Genomic DNA, 25,684 nt, shown 5'->3' with positions numbered 1-25,684 from the left:
AAAAATAAAAATTCTAAACACCTCATAGCAAGAGTACATACTACCTTGTGTGAGAGATGCACACTATTCTCTCCCAGCCATACTAGCTGACCTTTAAGCAACACCAGAGTCTACTGTATTTCAGCAATGCTGAGTGTAAGCCATAAGCTGCTATTTGGAATCATCTCCTGTAAAAAAAAAAAAAAAGTAAAATCTGACAGCCTGTCGAGGGTTAAGATTGCGGGGTGACAATCAAACCCTGGCAGATGTATTGTTAACCTCCTCTCCCCCCCACTTCCCCCTTTTGCCCCTCCCTCTCCCCCCTTCCCACTCAGGACAGGCGATCGGGAGGGAAAGAAGGACAGAGAGAAGAGAGTTGGAAAAGTTAAAGATGTTTTACTAATGCTACTTATAAGAATAGAGAAAATAATACAAAATATACAAAACCAATCTTGTAAGTCTCAGCAACTGCAGAGCCAGCACCCAAAGTCCTGGATTAGACTCTGTAGCCAACCGGAGCTGGATTCAGTCTCTCACTAGGCCTCCGTTCACAGGGACGACTAGCAAGGTCCTCTCCTAATGTCAGCCATGAGGAAAAAAGGGAAGGAAAAAGGGCAAAGGGAAAAAGGCAAAAAGGGCCGAGATCCTCGTGATCTCCCACTTTTATATGAAGTATTCACGTGAATGGAATGTTATACACCGTTGGTCAGTCTCTCGATCATCAGTTTTCTCGTTGCCCCTCTCGCGAGATGTCCATCCGTGCTTATCAATAAGTTTGCATTCCATTGCTAGGTTTAACCAAAACATGTGTTGGGTTCTCCAGGAAAATGCAGCTAATATGAAGGCTTTAGCTGACAGGCAAGAATTCACTAAAAGAGAAACTTTTTTTTTAACAAAACCAGGACATTCCACCCCTTATAATATGACATTCACTGAATACTTAAACCCTATCATTACAATCTATCAATACAATCCAATTAATCACTACTACTATATATATATATACATATGTACATATATACACAGGAGTAATTAATCAGTGGACCATCCTTTGAAAAGTTCATTAAGTTCATTTTGTCACAACAGTCTCCCAGGGCAGGAAAAAATGGTACAAGTGCATCTCCTGACCACTGTTTGTGGGTTAAGGACACCAACTTCGAAGAAGGTGTCGGGCGCCACTCGAAGAAGCTAGCTCTAGTTTCATCACCATTGTCTTGATCTGAAAGACACTTATTAAACATTGTTAGTGCGGCAATTCACATCATACAGCTCAGCATTGCATATTTTCACCTGAAATCAAATCCCCTTGTGGTACACACCAAACTTCTCCATCCTTAAGCATCACCCACCAGGTGCTGCCAGGTCCCTGGGCAAAAACAATCCCACGAATAGGTTTGCCTTTGCCTGAGGCAGGAGTAACCCAGACTGCCTTTCCTAAGATATTTTTCATGTGTACTACAGGGACTTTATCTCCTTCTACAGTCCGTAGAATTTCTGATTGGGCAGGCCCGGCTCGATTGGTTGATCCCCTAGTGTTGACCAACCAAGTGGCTTTTGCTAAATGTGAATCCCAGTTTTTAAAGGTTCCACCACCAAGTGCCTTTAGTGTAGTTTTTAACAAACCATTGCACCTTTCAATTTTCCCAGAGGCTGGTGCATGATATGGAATATGATATACCCACTCAATACCATGTTCTTTGGCCCAATTGTCTATAATACTGTTTTTGAAATGAGTACCATTGTCTGATTCAATTCTTTCTGGCGTACCGTGCCGCCAGAGGACTTGCTTCTCAAGGCCCAAGATAGTATTTCAGGCTGTAGCATGAGGTACGGCATATGTTTCCAACCATCCGGTGGTTGCTTCCACCATTGTAAGTACATAACGCTTACCTTGACGTGTTTGTGGAAGTGTAATATAATCAATCTGCCAAGCTTCTCCATACTTATACTTTAACCATCGCCCCCCATACCATACAGGTTTTAACCGTTTTGCTTGTTTGATTTCGGTGCAAGTTTCACATTCATGAATAACCTGTGAAATAGTGTCCATAGTTAAATCCACCCCTCGATCACGAGCCCATTTGTATGTTGCATCTCTACCTTGATGCCCTGAAGCATCATGGGCCCACCGAGCTAGGAAAAGTTCACCTTTATGTTGCCAGTCCAAGTCCACCTCAGCTACTTTAATCTTAGCAGCTTGATCTGCTTGTTGGTTGTTTAGATGTTCCTCGGTGGCTCGACTTTTAGGCACATGAGCATCTACATGACGAACTTTCACAGGCAGGCTCTCTAGCCGAGCAGCAATGTCTTGCCACAGTGTGGCAGCCCAAATGGGTTTACCTCTGCGCTGCCAGTTGCTTTTCTTCCATTGCTGTAGCCACCCCCACAAGGCATTTGCTACCATCCATGAGTCAGTATAGAGATAAAGTATTGGCCACTTCTCTCGTTCAGCAATGTCCAAAGCCAGCTGGATGGCTTTCACTTCTGCAAACTGACTGGATTCACCTTGTCCTTCAGTAGCTTCTGTAACTTGTCGTGTGGGACTCCACACAGCAGCTTTCCACCTTCGATGTTTTCCTACAAGACGACAGGATCCATCTGTGAACAGTGCATACTGCTTATCAGTCTCTGAAAGTGTATTATATGGTGGTGCTTCTTCAGCACGTTTTACTTCTTCCTCATCTGGAGACATCCCAAAGTCTTTGCTTTCTGGCCAGTCTGTAATAACTTCTAATATCCCTGGACGGTTGGGACTTCCAATTCGAGCTCGTTGCGTGATCAGTGCAATCCATTTACTCCATGTAACTTCGGTTGCATGATGTGGAGAGGGAATCGTCCCTTTGAACATCCAGCTCAGCACCGGCAGTCGAGGTGCCAGGAGGAGCTGTGCTTCAGTGCCGATCACTTCTGAAGCAGCTCGAACTCCTTCATATGCTGCTAGTATCTCCTTTTCAGTTGGAGTATAGTTGGCCTCAGATCCTTTGTATCCTCGACTCCAAAAACCTAAGGGTCGACCTCGGGTTTCTCCTGGTGCTTTCTGCCAGAGGCTCCAGGTAAGTCCATTATCTCCGGCTGCGGTGTAGAGCACATTTTTAACATCTAGTCCAGTTCGGACTGGTCCAAGGGCCACCGCATGAGTTATCTCACGCTTAATTTGTTCAAAGGCTTGGCGTTGTTCAGGGCCCCACTCAAATTGGTTCTTTTTACGAGTCACTCGATAGAGAGGGCTCACAATGTGGCTGTAGCCAGGAATATGCATTCTCCAAAAACCTACAACGCCCAAGAAAGTCTGTGTCTCCTTTTTATTAGTAGGTGGAGACATTGCTGCAATTTTATTGATCACATCCATTGGGATCTGACGACGGCCATCTTGCCATTTTATTCCTAAAAACTGGATCTCTCGTGCAGGTCCCTTGACCTTGCTTCGTTTTATGGCAAAACCAGCATCCAAAAGAATATGAATTATTCTCTCACCTTTCTCGGAGACTTCTTTCGCTGTGTCGCCCCATACGATGATGTCATCAATATACTGCAAGTGCTCTGGAGCTTCACCTTGCTCCAGCGTGGTCTGGATCAGTCCATGGCAGATGGTAGGACTGTGTTTCCACCCCTGGGGCAAGCGATTCCATGTATACCGGATGCCCCTCCAGGTGAAAGCAAACTGCGGCCTGCACTCTGCTGCTACAGGAATAGAGAAAAATGCATTAGCAATGTCAATTGTAGCATACCGCTTGGTTGCCTTTGACTCCAGTTCAAATTGCAGTTCTAGCATGTCAGGCACAGCAGCACTCAGTGGTGGTGTAACTTCATTCAGGCCACGATAGTCTACAGTTAGTCTCCACTCGTCACTAGACTTACGCACTGGCCAGATTGGGCTGTTAAAAGGTGAGCGAGTCTTACTGATCACACCCTGGCTTTCCAATTGACGGATCAGCTTCTGGATAGGAATCAAAGAGTCTCGATTGGTGCGATATTGCTGGCGATGCACCGTCATGGTAGCAATTGGCACCTGCTGATCGTCAACCCTCAGCAGTCCTACAACAGAAGGGTCATCTGAAAGACCAGGCAAATCAGACAGCTGTTCAGTTTTCTCAGTGTCCACAGCTGCTATACCAAATGCCCACCTATACCCTTTTGGGTCCTTAAAATACCCTCTCCTGAGGTAGTCTATGCCAAGGATGCACGGAGCATCTGGACCAGTCACAATGGGATGCTTTTGCCAGTTTTTTCCAGTTAGGCTCATTTCAGCCTCTACAACAGTCAGTTCCTGGGATCCCCCAGTCACTCCAACAATATTGATGGATTGCGTTCCTTTATAATTAGAAGGAATTATTGTGCACTGAGCACCAGTGTCCATTAAAGCTTTGTACTCCTGGGGTTGTGTTGTACCAGGCCATAGTATTTTTACAGTCCAATAAACTCTGTTATCCCTTTCCTCCACCTGGTTGGAGGCAGGGCACCTCTAATTCCTGTTTTGCACCGTCTCTGGGTGTGAATTAGAGGTTCCTTCAAGAGCATCAGAATCTCTTCTGCTCCTTTTGTAAACTGGAGCAGCCACCTTCCTAGGAGTTTTTCCTTTTATCTCACGTACTCGTTCTTGAAGTTCTGAGGTCAGCCTTCCATGCCACTTATTCATGTTTTCTCCCTGCTCATGTAGGAAGAACCACAGTGAACCTCTTTTTGTGGGCTGTCTCTGCCCTCTCTCTCGAGATTGGAAACGCCTTCTCCTAACAGCTGTGCAGGTCGTGAATGGTACGAGTCTTCTCTGAGCTCTTTGATTTCTTGCAACAGCTTTTCAAACCGGTCATCAGATTTTTCACACAGTTTCTCCACAGCGGAGACACAAGCCCGTAGAGAACCAGCAAGGCTGTCCTCAAAGTACCGGAGCTGCTCAATCACTTCATTAATTTCTTGTATACCTCTAGCTGACCAGATCATTCCTGCCAATGACTTAGCATATGCAGGTGGTGCACTTTGTACAAATCTGCGCCACATAGATTTTGTACAATTGATTCTATCTGGGTCTGTCCCCTCTTGGCTGTTTGGTCCTAGATAGATGATCTCTCGCACAGCTAATTCTCTCAGGAACTGGATACCTCTCTCCATAGTATTCCATTTCCCTAACGTGGATATACAATCTTCCTTGTAGGGAAATCTGACTTTCATAGCTGCCAGGAGTCGGGTCCAGAGAGTAGCGGCATTAGACTCTCTTGAAATTGCCCTATCAATGGTGGAATCTTTTGACAGAGATCCCAGCTGCCTGGCTTCACCACCTTCTAATTCAATTGTTTCTGCCCCATTGTCCCAGCATCGCAGCAGCCAGGTTAAAATATTCTCGCCTTCACGACGACTAAAGTCTTTTCGCAGATCTCTCAGCTCACCTGGAGAAAAGGACCGAGTGGTGGTCACTTCATCTCCACCCTGTCCTGATGATGCCTCTTGGGTTGATGTTGGCCCTGTGCCATCACCTGCTGCACGGGTAGTCTTTCTAGTGACTTTCTTACAACCAGCAACTGATGCTGATATGGGTTCACCATCATCTGATTCATTTCCAGAGTCTGAATGACTGTCACAGTGATTGCTGTGGTTACAGCAGCAACAGTGCCCAGTGTGTGAAGGGGGGGGGGCTGCCTTGTTAGCCTTGGAGGCTGGAGAGGTAACGTTATCTGCAGCGACCTTGGCAGAGGAGCTCTGCGGAGGAGCTGTAGCTTCAGCCTGTGAAGCTGCGGTTGCAGGGGCAGTGGCTGCAGCAGCAGCTTTGGCTGTTTTGCCTTTTCTCGAGCGGCTAGGAGTGCTTTTTACTAAAGCTTCCGAAGACGCACTGCAAATCTCAGGACTAAAAAGAGACACAAACCTCCTATTGAACCTCATTTCTCTTAACAGTAGCACAAACTGACACACATTCAGCAAACCAGATAACACCATCACAGTTCTATCAAAGCTCCAAGGATATTCAAAGTTCTCTAAAACATTTGCAAACTGTCCTAGCGAAAACACGAAAGTATTGTTAGTCAGCCTTTCTAAAGATTCGCTTGACCAATTAGCAAATATAGAGCCATTCTGCTCTTTAATCTCTCCTGGAGGTTTTTCAAGGTAAAGCAGAAGCGAGTAGAAATTCATTAGCGGCTGCAGTATAATGAAATAAACCAATGCCAAACCACACAGAATCATCATGACCGCTGTCCAGTTTCTTGTTGTTATATAATGAATACTTCGATTCAGAAAGAAACACCAACACAGATATGGGATCAGCGAGCACAATGTAGAAAATAACTGATACAACTTTTGCCATAACATCTTTAAATCAATGTAATTCACTTTGCCTTAATACCACTAAATAATATCCAAAGCAAACAGACGTGCGAGTATCACAACTCTATGAGTTGGCACCGTGCCAAGAAAATTGAAAGGTACGTCAGAGCAGTAGAAAAGCCAAAAATCTCCAAATTTACCCCTTTCTCTCGCCCCACGTTGGGCGCCAATTATCTGTCGAGGGTTAAGATTGCGGGGTGACAATCAAACCCTGGCAGATGTATTGTTAACCTCCTCTCCCCCCCACTTCCCCCTTTTGCCCCTCCCTCTCCCCCCTTCCCACTCAGGACAGGCGATCGGGAGGGAAAGAAGGACAGAGAGAAGAGAGTTGGAAAAGTTAAAGATGTTTTACTAATGCTACTTATAAGAATAGAGAAAATAATACAAAATATACAAAACCAATCTTGTAAGTCTCAGCAACTGCAGAGCCAGCACCCAAAGTCCTGGATTAGACTCTGTAGCCAACCGGAGCTGGATTCAGTCTCTCACTAGGCCTCAGTTCACAGGGACGACCAGCAAGGTCCTCTCCTAATGTCAGCCATGAGGAAAAAAGGGAAGGAAAAAGGGCAAAGGGAAAAAGGCAAAAAGGGCCGAGATCCTCGTGATCTCCCACTTTTATATGAAGTATTCACGTGAATGGAATGTTATACACCGTTGGTCAGTCTCTCGATCATCAGTTTTCTCGTTGCCCCTCTCGCGAGATGTCCATCCGTGCTTATCAATAAGTTTGCATTCCACTGCTAGGTTTAACCAAAACATGTGTTGGGTTCTCCAGGAAAATGCAGCTAATATGAAGGCTTTAGCTGACAGGCAAGAATTCACTAAAAGAGAAACTTTTTTTTTAACAAAACCAGGACACAGCCCTTCAATGCTAGTTCCTTTAAATTATGAGATCACTATTTTTTCCTCTGAGGAAGGCCTTTTGTAGCAGTTCATGTTTTAATTGTTAGGAGTTGCACCACATCAATTTCAATGAACTCAAAAAGGTCATTGGAAAGAGGAATAGATATTTCTCTGCAGAACTGAGATAACCCGAAGGACAGAAAAAACCCAGCATTCCCAGATTTATTCACTCATATAACTCTGTCTATGTAAGTGTTATAATTATAGGGAAAGAGAAAGATTGGTCAGCTGCAAAAAGCTCTCATTTACACTACTGAAAGATCTAGGTAAAAGGCAGCTTTAGGACTCACATTGTGCAAATCAGGAAATGAGTCAGTATCAAATATAACCCAGAGTAGCCACAGTGCTACTCTGAATTTCAACAGCTTGTTTTGGTCCTATGGGGCAATTACTCCAGCATATCTAGCTTGAGCCAATACAGGATTCACCCTGCTCAAGGATTTTTCTACAGAAGTGAATTTATGGCTGTCATTTGACATATTCTTCCAACTGCCTTGTACCACCTGGAAAACAACAAAGTAGCTGAGCATTGGGGCCTTAAAATATTAAAGGACACTGATCTATACAAAAAGCCTGTTGGGTTTAGGGACAAACACAGACATCCTTAGCCAACCTGAATGTCTAAGCAAATCCATGTACAGACATATATAAAGGACGGAAACACCTCCTCTGTGGATGAAGGGCTACTATACAAGCAACTCTGGGCAAGCACCGTCTTCCTATTCTGTGTTTTCATTAGGACTAGGAGGAGGTACAAGAAAAGACAAACTCAGGCTCCAAGACACCTTGAGAACAAACAAAAAAATCTCATTGATGCCACTACTCACCCCATAGATAAAAACACTAAATAGGGGTACTATGAAGGGCTAGGTTTAACCCCTAAAAATGTTATTTCAACCGCACTGCACAGAATGTCTTTGACTCACAGCTCATGCTGACTTGACATCTGTCCCCATTTTCTTCTCTTCAGATAATTCTATAATGGACTTCAGCTCAGCTTCAGAGAACTTAGGGGTCAGTACCACACTGTCATAATCAAATTCTTCATCAAATGAGAATGGTTGAACACCGTCCCATAGTAGCTGCAGTGAGGAAAAACAGATACAAAATTAATATTGCTGCAAGAGATAAGGAAGCTCAAAACATAAACGTCTAATTAATATTTAATTATTTTTTTACTCTAGCACTCTCAGCTGATTAAGCTCTTTTTAAGTAAAAGTATAAATTCGATTATTCAATTTGACCTAATTTAAGCCATTTAATATGCCTCATTTGTACTGTACTGTATCTGAATGAATATCATTAGCTAATTTTGCTCAAGGCAAGGAATCGAAAAACTTCCCTTGCATACATCTGTCACATTCCTGCCAATTGTAGCAGCAGGGCTGTGGAAATATGGACAAGTTATGTATGACTATGTTAGATTTCAAAGACAGATTCCATATCCTTAAAATTTTGGCTAGTATCACATAAAGCTTCAGTGTACATGCATCTGACACTAATGTAACACAGTTTCAGCAAAGGAAATGCCTGAAATTACCAAAATGACACATAATCATTTTTCAGACCCTAATAATTTATTTTCACCATCTCAGAGATATGAAATTGGCTGGTTTGGATTTCTTGCATGATGAACATAAGGGTCTTACTGCATTTGCCAATATTTGATTTGTTGACATAGTGTATAGCATTTATGTATTGCTTCTCGTTGCAATATCTTAGAATAAATGCTCTGCCTATGAAATAAAATAATGAAAACAAAGTTATATGGCAGGCTGCACATTGATAAGGAACTGCAGGGGGCCATGACACAAAAGGTTATGGTGAGCAGTTACATTGAATATTTCTAGTGCTAAACAGGAGACATATCCTTACAACCCAAACTGTACAGGAATGCTACCTATCCTTTCAGACATTAATATAAAATGTCTAGAAATTTCAACAATGACAAATAGCACAACTCCTCAAGGGTTCTGTATTTCAAAGATTTAAGTACTTCAGAACCAAATCAGCAAAATATTTCAGCACCTGCTTATTTTTTTCAAACTCCTCATGAATCCTCAATTAAGACAATGACTACTGACGCATTTGATGTTAAGAATACACTTATTTGTTTTGCTGAAAGGGAAGAACAACACTCAGCATCCTATGGTCACTACACAGCTTAGAAGGCACAGGATCCCACACAAATTCTGGCAGCATTTTGTAAGAAGCTGTACTGACACAGTTAATGCCATTTAATAAGTCAGAGAAGTGGTAGCTGGACTCCTCTACTGTGTCCAGGCACTTGACAGGCATGGCAGTGAGTATCTTGCAAGTATCTACGTCCTTTATTAATAAACTGTAATACTGGCTGATTGATGAGGAAATATTTTTTTTCTGGTTTTGCATAATTTTATTTTATTATTCACCTGTATTGTTTCATATTCTAGGGAATGGTTTACACTGGCTTCAATAGATGATGGAATATATAAATCATTCTAGATGCAGACCTGTAGACCATAAGCATTTATAAACAAGAAAAAAACAAACTTTGTAGACAGAGTTGGTCTAGAAAATGGTATTCATGCTGCATGCAAAGATTATTTTGCTTATGTCCACAGACTATCCCAGATAAGCCATCATTAACTTTTATAAGAGCACATTCAATAAATGTTTACATAAAATAAAGCCTACACACAAACTCTACTTCCCATTAAGGCTCGTGTCAATTCCTTGACCTCCTCGCCATAGTCATGTCCAGTTTCAGCTTTTCCACAGGCAAAGACTCCTAAAATTCCATGTCAGTAAGGGCACCAGCAACTGGGTAACAACCGATACTAGTATCCAGGGTGCAATACTTGTCTTTCCGTCGCAGAAATACGGAACACTCTTCTAAAATATGGTGCAAGGTGCAATTATTTTTCAGTTTGTTTGGTTGTAACAGTATTTGTTACCACATCTACAGGTAACTGAGCTAAGAAGAGTTTAAATTACAGTAAGCCTTCATAGGGATTCTAGAAAAACTAATCTATTCTTCCTTTGCCAACATAGTTACAGAAAGCATACACACATTCACTACGCCTTTGTGTCGACCTTCATGTCATCCCAGGAACATTTTATGCATGTGCAGGGAAATACTGGAAAAACTTCTGTTTAAAAATCTCAACCCCAAAATGCTAAGTGGAATTAGATGCCAAAGTAGAACATACCAAATTTCACTGTTTTTTTTCTTACACACTCATTGCACATTTGAAAACTGTATTCACATTGTAAATTTATCAGTGTGTTCCATCTCTCAAGTGAGTACTCAAAGCACTGGGGATCTTTTTTTTCTTCTTCTCCCAATAAGCCATTCACAGCAACCTTCCACACAGAGAAGCAATCTGAAACTTTTATACTGCAAACTGCAATTTTTATCTATTTCCAAAGGAAGAGATTTTGCAATAGAACCTGATCAAGTTATTATCTTGCCATATTTGCATAAGGAGCTGAGAGAAATATGTGAATTTCAGGTGTCTAATTTAACATCTAATTGAAATCTTTTTGAAAGCTCTCTGGGAATAGAATTTTGCTCTATTAGAAAACTGCCAGTTTGCTTAAGATTGCTCCTGTGACTTACTCTCTGAAGATAAAAAAATAATTTTAATTTACAGTTCATGCATGTCCAAATTAATGGGGAAAATAATGTAATGTTCATATTAATAACTGAAGGTTTTGCTAGAGGCTGTTTTACAAAGCAATGTTGTAAATAAAATACCTTAAAGTTCAGTCTATTAATAATTGGCAACTCAGTTCTTTTTATTAATCTGTGTGGAGCTACAATTAATTGAACAGCTTGTCTCTGTCCTTCTAAAACCTTTATTTCTGTGTAATTATGGCACTGATTTTCCTGTTCAAATTATGTAAAGGATGTACACACACTCACCCATGATTTTGTTGTATACTTAAGCAAAAAATTACTAGTTCAATAACAATTAAAGAAAAAAAAAAACAAAACACAAAAACACAGTGGGGAAAGGTACACATGCTATTAACTCATGTAAGTTTAATATATACTGGGGTACTTGGGAGAAAAAAAAAAAAGTTTGCATTGAATTTGGGGCACTGGATTGGGAGTTAGTAAATCTTGACCAGTTTTCCACTTCTGCTTCCTAATTCTGCACAAGTAACTCTATCTCTGTGTCTTAACTGGCCTCTGAGAAAAAGCAACTTTTGCATTTCCTTTCATTTAGTCAGTCCTGTCTTTAAGTTCTTCCTTGTTCTTGTTGTATTTACACACAGCACTTAGCAGAAACAAACCTCAGTTGAGACCTATTAGTAAAACCTTAAACCAAAGGAACTCAATGGAAGCTGTATTTTAGGTTATAAATGCCACCATTCCACAGATAAAGATAAAATGATAGGCATGGAAAATACTTTTCTGAATGCTCAAACTAAAGACAAACAATAGAGAATAGAAGGGTAGAATTCATCTTCCCTAATACCAGACATATAAAAATTAGACTTCTAGATTAAGGTAGTCAATTAGCCAAAAAAGACCCAGCCTGAGAGTCAGATGGAGATATATTACAAATATAGGCAAACGGCTACAGCAAGTGGGATGAATTACTTTCTGAAGGTGCTTAACTCCACCTTCTGATGACAGGACTAAATTAGACCAAGTTTAAAGCTGAAGCTAGGTGAGATGAACGCCACTTTGCATGCATGCCTATATTGAGTGGATGGAAAACATGCATTCAGTTGTGCTCACATGTATGCAGGGGGGGAATAAGAACAACCAAAGACCCCAGGAAGCAGACATTAAGATATACTGTTAATTAAAATAAAAAACAAAACGTATTTTGTGAAAGACAGTATTAGGCAGAAAAAAAGGACAGAATAAATATCTGGGTAGAAAAGGTGAATGTTCTGTGATAATGTACTTGAACCATGGAGTGAATGCTGTTTCAATTCACAGTGGCCTGTGGGAGGTCACATATGCTGCTTTGTCAATACTGAAATCCAGGAATATATTTATGTCTAAAACCCAGGAAGAAGGACGAAGCGACACTGGTGGACAACACAAATAATTGGCTCTTTTATTCACTGAGCCTCTTCCCAACAGCTTTTGACAGAGAAACTCTTTTGAGGAGACAACTTTTCTTTAACAATTAGCCAAGTTGTACACTGGCTCTTAGCAGACCTTCTTCTTTTAAACTTTCCTTAGCAATATGTTCAGAGATACACACCTTCCCCTAAAGTTCTTCACAAATATGTCCATAGCATAGACATTTGACATCCTACATTGCACTATGAAGCTTGTTTATATTTCATGGGATGTTTTGATGGACAGAGAACAGACTCATTTCAAAGTAGGGATGTCTCCAGGAGGGAAGACTTTGACCTGTTTAAGAAGCTGCTTGGCAGAGTCCCTTGGGAGGTAGTCCTAAAGGGCGAAGCAGTCCAGGAAGGCTGATTGCTCTTCAAGAAGGAAATCTTAGAGGTGCAGGAGCAGGCTGCCCCATGTGCCAAAAGATGAGCCAGCAGGGAAGACGAGTAGCCTGCCTGAACAGAGAGCTGGAATGCAGGGATAAAAGAAGAGTTTACGTCCTCTGAAAGAAGGGGCAGGCAGCTTAAGAGGACTACAAGGATGCCATGAAGTTATACAGGGAGATAATTAGAAGGGCCAAAGCCCAGCTAGAACTTACTCTAGCTATTGCCATAAAAGACAATAAAAGATGTTTGTACAAATACATGAGCAAGAAAAGCAGGGTTAAGGAAAATCTCCATCCTTTAGTGGATGTGAGATGTGGATGTGACAAAGGATGAGGAAAAGGTTGAGGTATTTAATGCCTTCTTTGACTCAGTCTTTAATAGTAAGATCAGTTGTTCTCAAGGTACCCAGCACCTGAGCTGGAAGACAGGGACAAGGAGCAGCATGAAGACCCAATAATCCAAGGGGAAATGGTGACTGACATGCTACACATAAATAAGTCTATGAGGCCAAGGGTTCTGGGGGAGCTGGTGGAGGTGCTTCACCAAGCCACTTTCAATTATTTATCAGGAGTCCTGATAAAGCAGGGAGGTCCCAGTTGACTGGAGATTAGTAAATGTGATGCCCATCTACAACGAGGGCCAGAAAGACGACCCAAGGATCTACAGGCCTGTCAGTCTGACCTCAGTGCTGGGGAAGATTATGTAACAGATCATCCTGAGTGCCATCACAAACAGTTCAACCAGGCAATCAAACCCAGTCAGCATGGGTTTATGAAAGGCAGGTCCTGCTTGACTAACCTGATCTCCATCTGTCACAAGGGGACCCGGTTAGTGAATGAAGGTTGTGGCTGTTGTCCACCTAGACTTTAGTAAAGCCATTGACACCATTTCCCACAGCATTCCCCTAGGATGCTTATGGTTTGGACAGGTGTACTCTTTGCTGAGTACAAAACTAGCTGGATGGCTCAGCCCAAAGAGTTGTGGTGAATGGAGTTAAATCCAGTTGGTTTCTTGTCATGAGTGGTGTTCCCCAGGGATCAGTATTGATGTCAGTTCCATTTAATCTGTTTATCAATTATGTGTATGAAGGGATTGAGTGTACCCTCATTAAGTTTGCAGATGACACCAAGATGTGTGGGAGTGTTATGCTGCTGGAGGGTAGGATCTGACCGGCTGGAACATTGGGCTGAGGCCAATTGCATGAGGTTCAACAAGGACAAGGGTCAGGTCCTGCACTTGGTTCATAGGAAGCCCATGCAACACTACAGGCTTGGAAAAGAGTGGCTCGAAAGCTGCCTGGAGGAAAAGGACCTGGAGGTGTTGGTCAACAGCCTGCTGAATATGAGCCAGCAGTGTGCCCAGGTGGCCACAAAAGCCAATAGCATCCTTGCTTGTATCAGAAATAGTATAGCCAGCAGGACTAGGAGAGATTGTCCCACTGTACTCAGCACTGGTGAGGCCACACCTTGAATACTGTGTTCAGTTTTGGGCCACCCACTACAAGAAAGACATTGAGGTGCTGGAGAGAGTTCAAAGAAGAGCAACAAAACTGGTGAAAGGTCTGGAGCACAAGTCTCATGAGGAGCGCCTGAGCGAATTGGGGTTGTTTATCCTGGAGAAAAGGAGGCTGAGGGGAGACCTGAAATTAGGTTACAGTAAGGTGGGTGTTGGTCTTTTTTCCCAAGTAACAAGTGATAAGATGAGAAGAAATGGCCTCAAGGTGCATCAGGCGAGGTTTAGATTGGATATTAGGAAATATTTTTTTCACTGAAAGGGTTGTCAGGCGTTGGAACAGGTTCCCCAGGGAAGTGATGGAATCGCCATCCCTGGAGGTATTTGAAAGACATGTATCTGGCACTTAGAGACATGGTTTAGTGGTGAACTTGGCACTGCTAGGTTTATGGTCGGACTTAATGATATAAAGGTCTTTTCCAAGCTACATGATTTTATTATTCTATTTCAGGGAAAATCTATTTCTAACCAAATCCCGCCATAAGCAATGCAAGACTTTATTTTCAAGGCAATGACAATTTGAAGCACTAAAGGATTTTAAAATGGACCTGTTCAGTCTTGACAGTTCTAAAAATCAGGTCACAGTTATATTATATAAATGAAGTCTCAACTATGCATATAGTTCAGGGGGATGACGGTCTTTATCTTGAGCAGCCTGGCACCAGCCAAATGGTTGTGAAAATCATGTCTTTGTCCTTAAAAAATGCAGCAACCCTTAACCAATGTAATAATACTCAGTTTCTCTTTCATAATCCAACTTCTCCTCAAATGGAAATGAATTTTGCATGCAGTGGGATCTTTATCTATTTTTCATGACTTATAGTTTAAAGAGTCATATGCAATCCTTTACAAACACTGCAGGCTGCTACAACCTCCCTTCTTCTTTGGTTTTATACAAAAGTTATGAAATGAGAAAACTACAAAACCTCATTCTAGTTTTGTGTGTGTGTACCAATTGATATATCTCAAGGCAAAAACCTTGAGTTATGTCAATTCTTAGGGAAAAGAGTATTTGCATTCAGAAAATGATGGGTGTTTAAGCTTGAAAGGTTATTGTAGAACATTTACTTTTTCTCTAAGCAGGCTTGTTCCTTATAGTAAAGAGTTTATTGCAAAGAACTAAACACAATTAAGCTCAGGAAAGGATGCACCATATGCACTGCCATAACATCAATGCTTCCCTGGTCACACGTCATTTATAAACTTGATTTGAGCTTCATGGGACATCAATAAGCATATAAAACTACACAAACTGGCCCATTTTAGCTAGAGGCTAACTTCAGCTTCTATTATAATGATTAGGCAGGGGAAAAGAGTTGTGAAGAATCCTCTGCAATAGAATCACCTCCAAAAGTTAATGTTCACACCGACTATTTTGATAGGAAGCTTAATGACTTAAAATGAGCCTGTGAGCAATCCACACCTTCTGTCCCAGTTTGAAAACACCCGAAATTTTTAGGGAAAATGGCAATTCTAAAGTAAAGCTTGTATTTTTTGTGTCTGGCTAAAAGACTCAGACTCCATAATACAAACTGCTCCACAACAGACCTAGACAACACAGATCTTCAGCAGCAACTTGCTACTACTAATTTCCAAGAGGACAAATCCCAATTCTTACCACAATATATTCTAAAACTTTCTTTTTTAACTTCACATGAAAGGGATCATTCACTCCCTCCTTGTTGCAAAAGATGGTTTCTATATTCAGCCAAATGAGAACTGCAGGATGTTGTAAGATCGTGAGATTGCTGGATAATTAACTGGTCTGTTACTCTTTACTTATAAGGTTTGTTAAAAGGTCAAGAAGTACAAGAGTTTACTTGAATATTCTCTGAGTTACACCAATTAAATATTAGAAAGCCCACATACAGTTTGAAATGTTGAAGCACACATTTTTTAAATGTAGGATTACACAGTAGCAGTGTGCAAGATAAAATAGTACCTTTCTGTTAGAATGTTTATCTCAATTCTTAATGCATTTAAGAATTCATTAACAATTTAAAAATTAGTAATCTGATTTGTTAACTCATAACAGTTCCACATACTCCATCTACATCTCTCTGTTCTTGTGGAAATAACACTAGAGGCCAAAAGATTAAAAAAAAAAACAACAAAACCACAATTCTGACCTCTTACCTCTTGGGCTTTGCTGTCCAAGGGCTGTGGAACTAACGAGGTTCTGAACTTCACTTGAATAGGCTTATCAAAAAAGGGTGTACAGGTAGTCACTGTCTGTTCCACCTCTCCTGGGAGAACTAATGACCCTGCTGAATAAAAAATAGCGAACTTTGCCCTTCCATTCAATGCACAAATTAGAAAAATCCTGCGTAAAATCTTGTAGTGCTCAGACATAGGCAGAAGCTTGTTAGTCAAATTGTGCTGTACTTACTCTTGCATGATATGTAATATAGGTAGCTATCTTTAAAACAGATCTACGCAGTCCTGAGCTAAAATCTAGATAACAAACTGTACTACTATGAGAGCCTTGAAGTGTGCCCCCCATCCTTTGCAAAACAAAGGACTCATTATTGGTGTATGTTATACCTTAAACAGTTGGTTTTTGCAACTTTTGCCAGGAAAAGTTAAATGGCTGCGAAGGCAGACACACTATCTTTTCACCTTAAGGTTCCGCAGAACAAAGGCATAAATTTTTGAGATAAAGAGAATTAACAGGGTTTCATTCCTGGGAAACTGGGATGATCAAGATGGGTCATCTAGCAGACAATCAGCTGCTAGGAAAAACCACAAACCACCAGCTACCCCTAATGGACAAAACAACTCACTTCTGGTCAGTACTACAACCATTCCTCAAATTTTTTGGCCACCAACTCATTCCTGGAACAATCTTCTTAATTAGCATGAAGAGCAAGCAGAGGGAGAAGACAAACTGCCCTCTCCTATCTCACATGCAAATGGATTGGGTTATAAAAGTTCCTCATTTGGGACACTTTAGTCTGTGTTTTGTCAGTGTGTTTTGTGTATGTGTGTGTGCGCTGCACGGCATTAACAAAGTTTTGCAACCACCACCAAGCCAGTTACAGAGAACAATACAGTGGTGAGATATTACCTTTTCTTCTCATATCTTAACCTATCTCTCTCTTTTTCCTCTCTCTCTCTTTCTAAGTTTATTCTGGGCACGTAAGAGTAATATCTTGTGAGTTTTGCTGTTAAAGTCTTGCTAAGTTTCTATGATACAGTTACAAACTTTTGCCAAGCCACTATTCACAGTAATCCCACTGAGTGGTGTCTAGTAAATTCGTGATTTAATTGAACCTCTTGGGTGATTGTAGTCACTTTGTGTAACTGCGCAGAGGATTCAAAAGTTAAACTTTGCACTCACTCCAGTTGAGTTGGGACGGGACAACTATACTAAGGAAAAATCTAACTCGGTTGAGAATAGACTGGTAGCTCTTCTTTGTGGAGGAGACTGAATTAAAAATCTGGATGTAGATGGTCCTAAACTCAGAGAACACCTAGGATTAGATCCATCTCTTTCATAAGAAAGAAGTAAGGTCCTGAGCAGGAATGTCTGCAGCAGGAGTTATAAGATACCAGACTGAATCCTGGTCTTGCCATTGATTAGCTGGGCAGTCTCATTCAATTCTCTTTTGCTAGAGTTTCACTACCTGTAAATTTGACATAAAGAATCTTTGCAAAGTGTCTTTACATGAACTCTCTCAAAACATTAAATAAAAATATCTGGTAGAAGTACAAATATTGCCCAGTACAGTAGCAGAAGACTCTTTTGTCTGAGCATATTTCATGGATGTTTGTCCCTCTCTGAGCTTTCCAAAAAGAGATACTTGAGAGGACTTCCATATATCTGGGACACAGGACCACGTAAGCTTTCCACACAGGCAGGATTTGGTCCACAGTTCACAAATGCACAGAATTTATGGATCACTTTTCCTTAGCATACTTAAGCAAAACGTTCATACTCAAACAGTGGGTTTGCTTTCTATCACAGCCTCAGAAGGACATGCCTTAGGTTTAGAAATATGTTTTAATATGAATCAAACTCAGCTGTGCTACATCTCAGATGTATTCATCTTGTCTCAGTAACATTTTTATGAACGAACTTAAGGGAACCATATGTCTTGCAATTTAGTCAAAGGATTACACAAATCTACCTACTATGTTTTTCTGGCTGATACACAAGTTTCTTTACAGCTTCATTCTACATTTTAGTAGTTTCATTTCTTCTTGAAATCTCAGAATATATTTTCAAAGCATTGTTTAAATGTTAGTGAATAGAACCAAGGGGTACATAGACGCAGGGTGAAAAGGAAGAAGCAGCAACTTCTCTCTACCTGCACACTTTTACCACAGTAGTGGAATTACAGGCCTCTCATTCTCCTGTAAATCTACATTTGAAAATAATGACTTCCCAGCTAAGCCTAAGCAAAAAATCCATAATCAAATTATTCATTTAGTTTTCTTCTGGAAATTGTGTGATATTACAAAGTCAGCAGGACTTTAGACTTGTAAAGTAGAATGTTCTTTTAAAAAGAGATTAATTCATTCCCTTGGATAACTGATTCCTGGATTTTGGAGTTTTGATTCATGATTCACGTATAAGTGGTTTCCAGTTTTCATCCCTATTCTGTTGGTTGCTTATACGTATCTCTAGTCATCTGTGCGCTTTCCGTACTTGTTCTCAGCATAGCATCTACTCTCACTCTGCATCACTTAAGTGAGAAAGCTTTCCGAGAAGTCCACAGGTATATATACTAAGTCTTGAAATGCTCTGCAACTGGTTTTTATGTGAACTTCCAGAACTTGGTCAAAATCATTTGTAGGACAGAAGGAAGATCTGAATATTCATTTAAAGGCAATGACTTCTTCTGTTATTGTTTCAAACTTGCACCCTAAATATATATCCTCACTGAAGGTAGGAAGGCCTGGACATCAGGAGGTCTGTATAACCTCCCAATAGAAGCACTGATTATTTCTGTACTATCAGCTCCCCCCTTGCCAATAGACCAATCTGTGGAGAGAAGACGAGGAGGAAGCACTATTCTGTAACAATCTGGCAATGGCTCAGAAAGACAACAAAAATTAGAACAGAAGGAAATTTATTCTTGCTTTTAGCAAGAAACACTTGTTATATTCAGAACATCAATTCCACTATTTTAAGGTTCATCACTAATGCAAACAAAATTTCAAATTCCCTTCAATGATTCCATAAGAACGTGGTAATCAACCTTTCTTTGCCAGTAGACATGCCAGAAATGAGCTTTGTCTCTCTATCCTGGCTGCGTGACAGCATATGAAAGTCTAATTGGTAAATGCTGCTTTCCTTGATAATGTTTAATCAAGAAACTCCTTCAGAGAGAAAAACTGGGGAGTTTTGACAGTCCTTCTTCTCAGTGGGAGCTCCCAAAGGAACTGCAGGCTATTCTAAGATCTAGCCAGTACCTCACAGCTGGTTCAGGCTGATGCTACAGCACTAGAGGAAGATGATCCTAATTACACTGCTAATTATATTCTCTGTGGAGGTGATTAATTAGCAACAGGAAAGCCTTGGATACTGCCAATGGCACCATAGATAAACTGAGCAGGTAATGATATCAAAAATCTGAGAAGAGATTTTGAAATGTACCTCTTCTCATACCATGAGGTATCAACTTCCTGGATGGAAGTGAGCTGGCAGTGAGCTTTGATGATTTTACTCAAGTCCAGCATACTTTAATGCAGGCATATTTGGAAACTGATCGATTCTCCTCTCTTTAGTTTTTGCTCATTGTGTACCACTGACATTAATTAAGAGTATAGAAAAAAGAATCTATTGTCACAAACCTGATTTGAACTTTCAAGACTGAAGAAGTTCTTGTCTTGTCTGATTCTTTAGCTTTACTGTAGCCAAATGATGCCCACCTACAGGTTTTACCACTTTCAGACACTACATTTCACAAAAATGCTGTTAATGAGGAGCTGAGGAAAGAGGTAGTGATAACGAAAGAAGCTTAAAAGCTAAATTTTGCTCTCTCCTCTGATTCTCAGGCTTTAGGCTTTTAGCCCCAAAGAGTTCCCTAGTGTGAAATCATCTCGAGGCAGTGTTAAATGGATTGCAGAGACTGGAGAAGAAAAAAGAAAGAGATTCACCAGCTGGGGTGAGCCCAATACTTGGAAAAATCCACATAATATAATAATGAATCCCTTTCTCAAACTGATTGTTCTGTATGTTAATATAGGCTCAAAAAATAAATAGAAAGGCACAGATAATGGAAAATAACATATATTGATATAATTTGCCTAAATAATTGTTTAAATAATCAAATAGTTATGCTTGGCCTCAGCTTCAAAGTAACTGAGTCAGCTGGGTTCTCCTCAACCTCTGTGGGGTTACAGAGAACTGGCACTTTGAAAAGGCAAGTTTACAGTACTTCAGGGCTCCAAAACAGATTAGGATGAGAATCTGATATCATTGCCTATGCTGTCTCACCCATACATTTAATTAGTACTATTTTAATTTCCTCTTGCATTTAAAAATAGCACACTCAAGGTCTCTAGACATGCTTTTCACATATTTTGTACTTTATACAAATATTACTTATTATTACCTAGCTATCCTGCAAGCCCTGCAGGAAGTGATTTGTCACCAGTCCTGGAAAGGAATTTTGCTACCAACACAAAGGTACTTGGCATTCTCCTTCCATCCCTGGAGAAAGCCTCATCATCTTCATTGTTGCCTTAAGCTACTTACAGCTACAGATTAAATTCAGTGAGAAAGAGCAATTGAACAGTCTGTGATACACATGCTGTCTCTACACGATGCATTAAAGTTATGGTTTAGGGCAACAATTTCACTCTGTCAATCACAGTTTACTATGCCAAAATCCCACAATGCGAAGTATTGCCTTGTTTTCAGGCTTTCAGCCCAGTGTTGTCTAATGAAAACAGTTACAATGAATTCGTATGATAGCCAAATCTATGGGCTGCCCTTTCTTTTTTTTTTTTTTTTTAAGAAGCAGGTGTATTTATTCAAACCTTAAAAGACATTGCACTTAGGACAATAAGCTGAGGAAAAACAAAAAAAAAGAGGGAAAAAAAAACCACTAGAATGATTCTTCCAGGACACCTCACAAAAAGCACTGTTTTTGATGGATGTTTTAATACGTATTTTCTATCATGCTTTTCACACTGTCAACTCTGAGACACTTAATGTACAGTTGCTAACTCAGCTAACTGATCTGCCCTTTAAAGCTAAAAAAGTACAGAGAAACTCAACCGTTGCCAATAATAAGTAGAGATAAAAGCTTGTTGTAATTATATTCGTAAGGTATGATATTTTTCACTTAAAACTATCATTTGTTCTGACATACAGGTGGCAGCATTTAGAAAGACCAGTAACAGAATATTTTTCAAGTTTGTGTCACACTTTGCTTATAAACTAACTGGAATTCTTCAGAATTAGTCCTTTATTAAAGTGGTCATAAGGTATATTATTTTATATTAGTTTGTTATTACAAGCAATAGAAGCAACACCATTTTATATTTTAATTTGCATTTTGTTGCTCTGGTTTCTACAGCAGTAAGGTTATACCTTTCTTATTATGAAGCCTATCAAGTGGATTTTGACATGTAAGACAACTATCAAACTGTAAGTCCTTTTTATTGCACTTAGCAGTCAAAGGGAAATTTTTCATCTTGGGTCAACAACCACATCCACTGAAGAAGCCCTGGGCAAGATCCAGGCTGTGGCTTTTCCAGATATAAATTTGCAAGCTATTCACTTTCCTTACAGAGTTTAGAAGGAATAAAATATCTTCTGGCTATCCAATGTCTCGATGGTATAAAATACAATCTCAATGCTAAATGTTGTTAGTGAGCACTGCTGATTGATTAGGCATTGATCTGATTTCTTTCTGCACTGAGGCAGTCTGTGCAGGGAGTTTGTGCAGGGAGTTCTGTCTCATGGGAAGAACTGAGGAAAACAGAGATTGAAAGCCAAATCAAACGTCACGTAAAAAGCACACAGATAATCTACAGTAGTGGGGGTGTAATGTTATGTTTATTGTTCTTAAAATCACCAATAAAAGCACTAACTGAAAGGTTTCCCAATGTGGCTTGCATAAGGTGCTATTCAGACAGTAAAAGCAGATGACTGTTTTTGTAACTTTCATCTTATTCAAATGCAGTCTGTTTTACTAGCTTTTTCTAAACATATGTGATTAACATTTACTCTCGAATACACATGAATACACAGAAATAAGTGAAAAGCCCCCAGAGAGGCAAGGTCTGGCATAGTCCAGAAAGCGGCAAGCAAGCTCCAGCAGAGCTCTCCTTTCCTCACTGCCCTCCTTGGTATTTCAGTCTTGGGCTTATTTTTCATCATCTAATTTGTGGCTTGTTTTGAACCAGAGCTATACAACAATACTTATATGAAATAGATATAGACAATTCTCATTTCATTCTGATACAAGTGAAATGTGGCTTTAGGCTTCTATCAGTGAGCCTAAGGTTTGTGTTTGGTTGTTTGGTTGTTTTTAATAGATATTATCATAATTTAAGACAAACACAGAACAACGTCCTACAAAGGGAAAAATGGGCACATATGAACACTGCACTCAAAAAAATCTTTGAAGTCTGTACCTGATACAAGACTGCTATCTCACTCCCTCCTTCCTGAAATGCCCAGGCTGGGGAAAGAATATTTGCTGTAAACCTGACATATGTTGGTTTATTATTTTCTTGTGAGTAAAAGCCAAGATCCAAATATTGATCAGCTGAAAGTCTCTAAGCCATCTGACTATGAATAGGAATTCTGTGCTTGCAGAAAGGAAAGACTAATCTGAGATTAGACAGACTACTCAAATGCCAATAACCAAGGAATTGAGGACCGAAGTCCTGCTCTGTAATAGCTTATTTCAGTGACCTTAGGTAAATCCCTTAATCTGTGTGGCTTGGTTTCTTTGTTCAGTAGCAGGTATACATGAGGAAAATACATTTAATCACTAAAAGATCATCAACTCTAGTGGTAATAAAGACCACACAAGCACCTGTGATAGACAAATAATTATAAACACTACGTTTCTAGTTACTTCTTAGAGCTGGGAGAGCTAAAATTATTATAGATGTATGAAACAGTTCAACACAACTCAAAATGCTCATAATGGGAATTTGTAAAGAATTTCACTGTGAATTCAAAAGTAGTCTCATCTATTTTAAGCCCAGGATCAAATCATTTTAATGGATAGGCACAACATTTTAATTAAATATTTCCACTTTACAGAACTCTCAGCACCCACATTACTTTGTGGAGAAACTTTTGTGATTAAAATAATTTCAGTACAAAATAGAAGCACAGAAGAATGTAGAAACATTGCTAAAAATAAGTGTTCTGTAATTCTGGAAAATCTTGGGAAAAAAAACTACTTATCAGGACACAGTATGATAAATATTTCTTATAATTTATTATCTCATTACCTCAGCATGAGGAAATGAGTACTTTAATTTGGGGAACTTGGGCAATTTGTGGAATTTTCTAGTAACAGAAAAACTGAGGAAGAACAACTTTTTTAGAGGTGCTCTACACAATGTCTATACAATTGCATCCAAAGACAAACAATGATACAAAGCGGTGGGAAACCTACCACTGTATGTCTCTTCATCTGTGTCTGTATCTTCCAAACCTAAGCACTTGTTCACCTGCTACAAAATACCCCAAATTAGAAAACAGATTACGATGTATGAATTCCATTTCTTACTGTGGAATCCAGAGCTAAGCAAAAAAGTATTACATTCTCTCCTTCATCTTCTCAAGTTTCCCCTGCATTTTTCCAAGCAAGCATATGAATTTTCTTTGAAATGGGTAACCCAAAGGAAATACTTTTAAGTATAGGGAAAGACTTGCTATCAGAATTGCAGCGTATCAACTGCAGTGATAGGTAAGAAGCTCAAGCTTTACAACAACTTTTCCAGGAACTTAGTGGGAAAATGGAGAAGTAAAATATTTCCACAGGAAAAAGACACATGGTAAGCTACTCCGCAGTTTTGCAAGCTCACCACATATGGTACAGAGACAATACATGCTGTAGGCAAAGCAGAGCTTGATCCTTCTGTTTTGATACTAGTAGTAAACTGAAGAGGAAACAAAAAAAGCTAAGAATTCTGAAATGTTTAGTATTCCATCTGGGACATCGCTCTACTGTTGTATCAGACTGATGTCCCTTCAAAACAGCTTAAACTATCTAAAACTTACACAAACAAAAGACATTTCTTATTTCAAGTAGCACTCTGACTAGATGCATAGAGTGAGAGTGAAAGGCCTTTCCCAGCCTATGTGAAAATAGTGTTACCATGGAGGATTTACTATATGCACTGGGTAGTCTTCTGTGTTTCCATGCAGTAATTAGAGATGCTCCTAGATATTTTTTGCAACCTGATTTCACAGCATTCTCATCAACACTTACATAACATTTACACTTTAAAAGTACATACTTATTAACATTATCATTGACCTCATTAATGTTTACAAATATATAAAGGGTGAGTGTCACAAGGATGGAGCCAGGCTCTTCTCGGTGACAACCTATGGTAAGACAAGGGGTAATGGGTGCGAACTGAAACACAGAAGATTCCACTTAAATTTGAGAAGAAACTTCTTCTCAGTGAGGGTGACAGAACACTGGAACAGGCTGCCCAGGGGGGTTGTGGAGTCTCCTACTCTGGAGACATTCAAAACCCCCTTGGACACCTTCCTGTGTAGTCTCATCTGGGTGTTCCTGCTCCAGCAGGAGGATTGGACTAGATGAGCTTTTGAGGTCCCTTCCAATCTCAAACATTCCATGATTCTGTGAAAAACATTTTGGATGGCAATGCTCTCATCCTTCTTTCCCACAGATTTGGAAACAAATACATCAACAAATTGCAAGTACTTTGTAAATTAATAAAGCAAAAATCTGTCATGTTCTACTCATAATGCCCACTTCAAAGAAAATCATAATGGGGATTTGTAAAAATCAAAGAAAAACTCACCTTCACTCTTTCAGACAGACTGAGATTATTTCCATCAGAGCCACGAGCTTTCCAGCTCTCACTCATCGCTGCCTGTAGATAGACAGGCAGAAATATTTCTATGCACGAAACAGAACCAAAATCACAGTCAAGGCTTCTACTGATTTACACATACAAATCCTATACTGTATATTTAATTTTTTGAAAAAATTGAATGCAATGCTCCTGAAAATAGAGTGCATGCAGGTAATCCTCTGAAATCTTACACGGGTCCAGACTGAATCAATGGGAACAACAGTGCAAATAATCGTAACATGCCTAAAAAACAGCATTCAGGACAGAAGCACTGTTTTCAATACCAGTTTTTTTTTTCTCTCCTTCCTTCCTTAGGGCAGACTTAAAGGTTACAGTGGCCAACTTACTGCATTACAGCCTCCTCTTGCCATAATGCTAGTAATTTTTCTGATGCATTCTACTACTACTGTATTTGTTTCTTAAACTGCTAATGTGACAAAAATGTGCAGCCATGCCTCAAACTTTTTTTCTGTAGCAACAAAGACAA

At 40.0% G+C, this 25,684-nt stretch overlaps 2 protein-coding genes across 2 annotated transcripts in view; both read right to left on the bottom strand.

Annotated features, from left to right (window-relative positions):
* Window positions 1-312: 312 nt before the first annotated feature.
* LOC139828095 (uncharacterized) lies at window positions 313-4,336 on the bottom strand. Its single transcript, XM_071809098.1, has 2 exons — window positions 3,454-4,336; window positions 313-3,051 (listed from the first exon to the last, which is right to left on the bottom strand). The coding sequence occupies exons 1-2, from the start codon at window positions 4,334-4,336 to the stop codon at window positions 1,790-1,792; spliced, it is 2,145 nt and encodes a 714-aa protein (XP_071665199.1). The 3' UTR covers window positions 313-1,789.
* A 2,240-nt stretch (window positions 4,337-6,576) lies between these two features.
* Window positions 6,577-25,684, bottom strand: part of IFTAP (intraflagellar transport associated protein) — a 39,872-nt gene continuing 20,764 nt past the window's right edge. Inside the window, exons 5-10 of the mRNA XM_071808612.1 lie at window positions 25,144-25,215; window positions 24,863-24,959; window positions 24,074-24,078; window positions 23,760-23,817; window positions 16,300-16,430; window positions 6,577-8,276 (exon numbers count right to left, since the gene is read on the bottom strand). Coding sequence (XP_071664713.1) covers window positions 8,124-8,276; window positions 16,300-16,430; window positions 23,760-23,817; window positions 24,074-24,078; window positions 24,863-24,959; window positions 25,144-25,215 — 516 coding nt within the window. The 3' untranslated portion in view covers window positions 6,577-8,123. The remainder of the gene's footprint in view (window positions 8,277-16,299; window positions 16,431-23,759; window positions 23,818-24,073; window positions 24,079-24,862; window positions 24,960-25,143; window positions 25,216-25,684) is intronic.

The sequence above is a fragment of the Patagioenas fasciata genome, chromosome 5 (assembly GCF_037038585.1).
Source record: "Patagioenas fasciata isolate bPatFas1 chromosome 5, bPatFas1.hap1, whole genome shotgun sequence".
NCBI lineage: Eukaryota > Metazoa > Chordata > Aves > Columbiformes > Columbidae > Patagioenas > Patagioenas fasciata.
This window is presented reverse-complemented; position numbering and strand designations above follow the sequence as displayed.